Here is a 6062-nt window from a genome sequence, read left to right on the forward strand (position 1 = left end):
AACAGCTAATGGATCCATGGCGATCCTAATTAGTTCTCTGTACCAGTTTGACAGATTTATTGTTCGGTTTTTTCCCAAGGTTTCTAATGGATTAGCAAGAACTCTAGCGATCTTGGCATCTTCTGAAAAAGCACTGCCAATGGTCCAGCATGAACCTGGAATGTGTGCCTCCCATGTAATTTTGTACAAATCTGAATTCTAATAAACAGGTAGGGTCTGCCTAACCCCAGCTTTCACTGTCGAAAACAAAATAGTAATATATATATATATATATATATATATATATATAGAGAGAGAGAGAGAGAGAGAGGTGGCCAATTTGTTTGAACTGCAGATTCTAAAAATAATAACGTAGATTACATCTCAATCTCAACAGAATCTGATGACAAGCTTTTAGATTGGTGCCATCAGGACCGTTAATTGTAGTTTATGATCACCATTGAGAGCCTCCCATCACATCAACTCTTCGTACCATTGCTGCCTTTTCGTAACCACCACTAAACTAGTGGAAGTGGTCACTACAGCCGGTCGAGGTTGGAATTATAGAAGCTGTCCAATACCAACAAACTCCTAATCCTAAGAAAGCTATTTGAAACATATATATATATATATACTTTTGTATTTATAATTGCATTAGTATATATACTGTAATTCCTCCCCTTAACAATTTTAATAACTGTCTGCAGTTTGCTAGTGCTTTTGATCAGCACCGGCTTCCTTTCTTGCAGTTGAGGGCTCCCGCTGACACTGTGATGGTGCCAACAAGAGACGAAGGCCTTGCGCTCAGACTGTACGCCCTCGCGTAGCTGGAAGACGATGCCCCTGCACCTGATGGAGTGAAGAATGCTCCATTCAACATCAAATCCCCACTGGATTTCCAATTCCAATGAATCCAATCGCTCTCCGGCGCATCCTCGCGTTTGGTTACCTGCCATTATGAATTTACCATTTCAAAGTTGGTGCTGTTGTTACTTCAGATTTAAGACTTACAGCATTTTTTAATGGGGCCTAAATTCTGTTGCTGCGGACCGCATAAACTGCTGTCATTTGATTGGCTAAATGGCACATGAGGGATCACTTGAGATGCCTTTTAAGAAAGTGCAGATCAGGTAATCAATCAAATCACTTTAAGAAAGTGATTTGACATCTTCACCGTCCATTGCTTCATCCCGCAAGGACCTCTACATTGTGGACAGTGAGGATGCCAAATTACTTGATCTGCTCTCCACAGACAAGTAAAAGCACACATAGTAATTGCTTTATAAATCTCACCCTTTTGTCAAATTTGTAATTACTACCAATCTCGCAAATCTCTGAAAGGAAAAATCTTACAATGTTTTGAAAAACTGAGAAAATCCAAAGAAAGCATCAGCATGGATAAAAATACAAAAAAATATATGTAATATAGAAAATGCGATGACAACTCTTTTTATTATGTCAATATCGTGACAAAATTGTTATATTTTAACAATATTGCATTTTTTCTTCTTTCTGTCAGCTTTAAAAACAGAAATAAAAACACCAAAAATCCAATATAGCATGTTTCATTTAGCACCGTACCCATTTTTTAGGTTTATATATATATATATATATATATATATTACTAGTTAATGAATCTCACCTCTTTGTTAAATCTATCATTTGGTGCAAGAAATCTGTTCCCTTGGCTGTTGATAGTAGGGGATGCACTCCCACCAATAGCATACATCTCCCAATGAGTATAGTCATTATTCACAACATGAAAAAAGCCATGCCTACACCTGAAATACATCAGACACAGTTACCATTAGTAATTAAGAAAGAGAAAAGGAAAAGGTTCTATATATGTAGCTAGGTAGAAGATGTAATAATGCTTTAGACATACCTAGGCATTCTTTGGACCAGCCCCTCCCCAAAGTGATTAAAGGCAATAGTGACCTGCATATCTTTATCCTGTGTATACGTGTCACTGTGACCCATGAGCATGACTTTGTTATGATGGGTCATGTAGTTATTGGAGATGGTAATGGCTGTTGAACCGTGTATGGCATCAATGAGTCCATCATGGCAATTAGATAGAGAGCAATGGTCCACCCATACATGGCTGCCTCCAAATATAGAGATACCATCCCCATCCGATATGGTCCTCCAACCATAGTGTTGAGGGGTGTCCCTAACATTGGCATTACCCCCTTGCTTGCAATCATGGATGTTTATTCCATGTATGATGATGTTGGTCACGTATTGGATGGTGATGCATGGCCCATTAGCAATGTGAACGCTAGCACCGCGGCCATCAATGGTCTTGTATGAGTTCATCATGAGCTCTTCCTTGAGTTGTATGACCATGTCACGAGCAAAGATGATCCATAGTGGCTCATTTTGGATGACCCCATAGCGAAGTGTGCCTGGTTTGGGGTTGACTGGATCATCATTCCCACTGTCTGTAACAACATATATCTTGCCATTCCTTCCTCCAAGTGCATTCTTGCCGAACCCGTACGCGCAATCTGCGAGCCTCTGCCGGTTCGACTCCCAATTGGGGTCACATCTCCAGCAATCATCGATCGGGTTGCCGGTTCCGCAAGAGAGGTACCCCAACTCCCTCCGCGACCCGTTAATTCCCCTAAGGCAAACCAAGCAAAGATCAATTAGCTTCATTTCCTAATGATATGACATTCACTCATAATTCAAACCAAACTCGCTAAATTGAAATTAGGGGAGGCAATAACTACATCTAATACAGAAAGGTGATTTTAGATTATAAATCACTCATCCTAATCATGAGTTCTGTGGGCACAAGGTTAATGCCATTAGCTGCTTTTAAGAAGGGAACATGTGTCCGCTTTTCGAGGCGGCGATCGCATTGGAAGGTGATCTCTCCGATTACCGGATCGATCCCAGAGACAGGCTCAACATGAGCCTGTACTCGAACCAAACATCCCAAAAACAAGAAAGTACAAAGTGCAACTGTCTAAAGACATTTCCTAAAATTATTTAAAACCAAATGTATAGATGTACTAAGTTGGCAATAATGGAATGCTCAAGCTTACCTCTCTAGCTCTTGCACAACTTGATCTGGGTCTTGTGGTGGAGCTCTAGAGGAAATGCTGGTGACCACAAAGAGAGAGAGAAGAATGAAGAGAATGAGGAAGGGATTTGCCATCTATAGAGTAATGGGGGGGGAAGGGGAGAAAGGTCTAATATGGGAAGTTGGAAGCTGAAGATGCATTTAAAGAGAAATATGAAGGTGGGCCATGGCTTTGTGACTATATACCAAACAAATGGGGTCATCGTGATTTCTGGTTTGGGAGATTGCCCATGTGAGGATTTTCCGCCGCTAAATGTGGGGGGAGAAGATTCTTTTCGGCACATTTATTATCAATTACTCCTTGTAACAAAATGATGGGGAGATAGCTTTTTGAAGACCAAGTATGAATGGTTGAGTAAAATTCGAAGACTAAGACACCACTCACGGCTGTCGGTTTGATTTTTAATCCTTTACCTTCCGTGGATTACGATTGATTCTTCCTTTTGTTTGACACTTTGGAAGGCAAGGTGAATCAAATGGTGAGGCTTATCTTGATCTTTCTTCACAATTGCTTGGTGATTTTCTGTTTTTCTTGGGAGGGAAATAAGGTCAGAAAACCCAAGTTTATCGGCGTAAATACCAAGTTTTTCCTTGTCTATCGAGGAGTACAATCAGCTTCGGCCTCGCGGCAACTGTCTAATACCCGTGAGTTTTGAACTGGTGACGTCCTGTCAACTTGGTCACATGAGTTACCAGATGAGTCGACCCCTTGTGGGCCAATTTGTTGTGATATAGAAAATGTTTTAAAAAATGACCACGAAATAAGAGTTGTTATATCTTCGCATGTCTGGCTGGATCAGTGAGTGCACGCCACCTTGTGTTGGAACGTTGCAAGTTCGAACTCCAAATGGTAGTAGGAGTCTGTCTAACCCCAGCTTTCTCTCTAAAAAACAAAGAAAAGAATTGTTATAATTGTCTGGTAGGAGCAATTAGTGCAAAAAAAAAAAAAAAGACAAAAATGTCATTTTACACATTGCTCCTGGTGTTTAAAGTTCATCCAAATGAAACTGGTGATTGAACATAAGAACTAAAACGCACTAGGTGGCTTTTTGGTAAATGTGGCAATGTCACAAGGCTATATATATTATTTATTTATTTATTTATTTATATGTGTGCGTGGCAATGTCACACTCAACGCTTGAGTTTCAAAGTTTTTTTTGAAAAATAAGACAAAAAGATACGAAAATTTTAAATTTTCAATCAACAAAAACTACTTTTTGATATTTTTAATATCTAAATATATATATTTATCAAAATACCGTAAGGGGCAAAGCTTGAGTAAAAAAACGTCAGTGTGAGAGCTCCTTTGAATGCCGTTGATCATATCAAGATGAACGGCATCCAAACCTGTACGGATGAACAGCGTCTGAATGGTTTAAAAATGAACGGCTCACAATGAGCCTTATTCCCTGTTTGATGGATGTCGTTCATTTCCAAGATGAACGGCATCTAGTGACCTGATCCTACTCTGGGAGTCCAATTCTGGTGACCGTGGTTCCACGATGCACGTCCGTCATCTTATCCGCTGACGTGGGCTTCCGTCAACTCTGCCGTTGTGCGCAACGTGGCATAACCGACGTTCGTTAAGGGTGACGGGGACGTGGACGTGGACCGCGCACGTTCCCCCCATGTGACTTGCTTCCCTCTCTCCCTCCCCATGGAGAGCAACTCCTCACACGTGTGACGCAAGCATGACCGTTGATCTGTACGGATGTCTGCCCCAAATCCATCCATTTGGTGAATCGCTTATGCACTAGGTGACCCCATGAGAGACCAAAACAGGTTGGTCCCTGGTGGTCCAGATCCGAAACCACGTATTAGTGCTTTAACTCTGTCCTCATACAGTGCAGATCCTGCTGGACCCAAAATCGTCTGATATGACCCACCAATTCAGCCAAAAAATGAAGTCCTTTTCTTAGCGTACATGCTAATGGCTTCATTCTAGCCTATGGACCTGGACAAGTTAGATCCGGGTTCGTATTGGCTTGGCATTGTAGAAAAACCAACCTATCGAGTCTGTCTTCACAAGCCAATTGATTTAGACATGCGTACTGTATTAAGGGCTTAAGAACAATATGATTTGTGCTTAGTTCTAAAACCTTAACACATTCATCTCTCCTTGAGTGCCTAAGAGTGGTCATCTCAAGTGACAATTAAGGATGTAACGTGTACTGCTTCAAAAAATCTTAACTGGAAATTTTTAAGAAAATTTTGAATTTTCTTTTATTTTAAACAACGAAAAATGATATTTTCATGCAGGTTTGAAAAACTCTAAAACGGGTTATAAGTAAGAATCGACAGCATAAACTCAGATAAATAATCATTCATGAATAAAAATTAAAATGATTTATATATCTAAAAGTATTCATTTACAAAATACATTAAGATGAATAAAACAGACAAAGTAACAATTATACAAACACTTAGGATCAAAATAAAATCTTAAGTCTAGTTCTGAATCCACAGACATTTTGGTTCTCGATGCTACTCCTGCATCTCGTCATCCACTGTCCAGCATGTCAATCACCTAAAATCCCTTTAAAGGGTCAGACTCTGTATACATAAATTTCAAGTAATTATATAATATTAAAATATTTATTTCTATATAAGATGTCACAGTTCATCAAGACATGATTCAATTCTAAGATAGTTTATCAAGACATCTAATAGTTGACAGAAAATAATATGACATTTTACAAAGTTAATAATTGTACATGAATATTTTCATTTCAAAACTATGTGAATAAAAATATTGTTTATCTTGATTATAGTTTCCTCAGATACGCACGAAGAACGATCACCTTAAATAGTCGAGACATTTCGTAGGTATGTTATTCATGAGTTGTACTTTTACCCTAGTGCTGAACTGAGCATGACCCAAAGCAAGTGGTCCATAACCGAGAGAAAACCCGTTATGACGTATACACAATATAAAATGCATCATAAACTAACTGTAGTAGATAAAAATCTATCACTTATAATATGTTGATAG

General features: G+C 39.2%; 1 protein-coding gene across 1 annotated transcript; it reads right to left on the minus strand.

Moving 5' to 3' along the window:
- Positions 1-296: 296 nt before the first annotated feature.
- LOC149811711 (putative pectate lyase 18) lies at positions 297-3172 on the minus strand. The gene is made up of 4 exons (XM_089993436.1): positions 3033-3172; positions 1865-2605; positions 1622-1760; positions 297-928 (listed from the first exon to the last, which is right to left on the minus strand). Exons 1-4 carry the CDS (start codon positions 3143-3145, stop codon positions 704-706), a joined length of 1218 nt encoding a protein of 405 aa, XP_089849562.1. The 5' UTR covers positions 3146-3172; the 3' UTR covers positions 297-703.
- Between the last annotated feature and the right edge of the window lie 2890 nt (positions 3173-6062).

This window comes from Nuphar pumila, chromosome 17 (genome assembly GCF_984573655.1).
Source record: "Nuphar pumila chromosome 17, dmNupPumi1.hap1.1, whole genome shotgun sequence".
NCBI classification, from domain to species: Eukaryota; Viridiplantae; Streptophyta; class Magnoliopsida; order Nymphaeales; family Nymphaeaceae; genus Nuphar; species Nuphar pumila.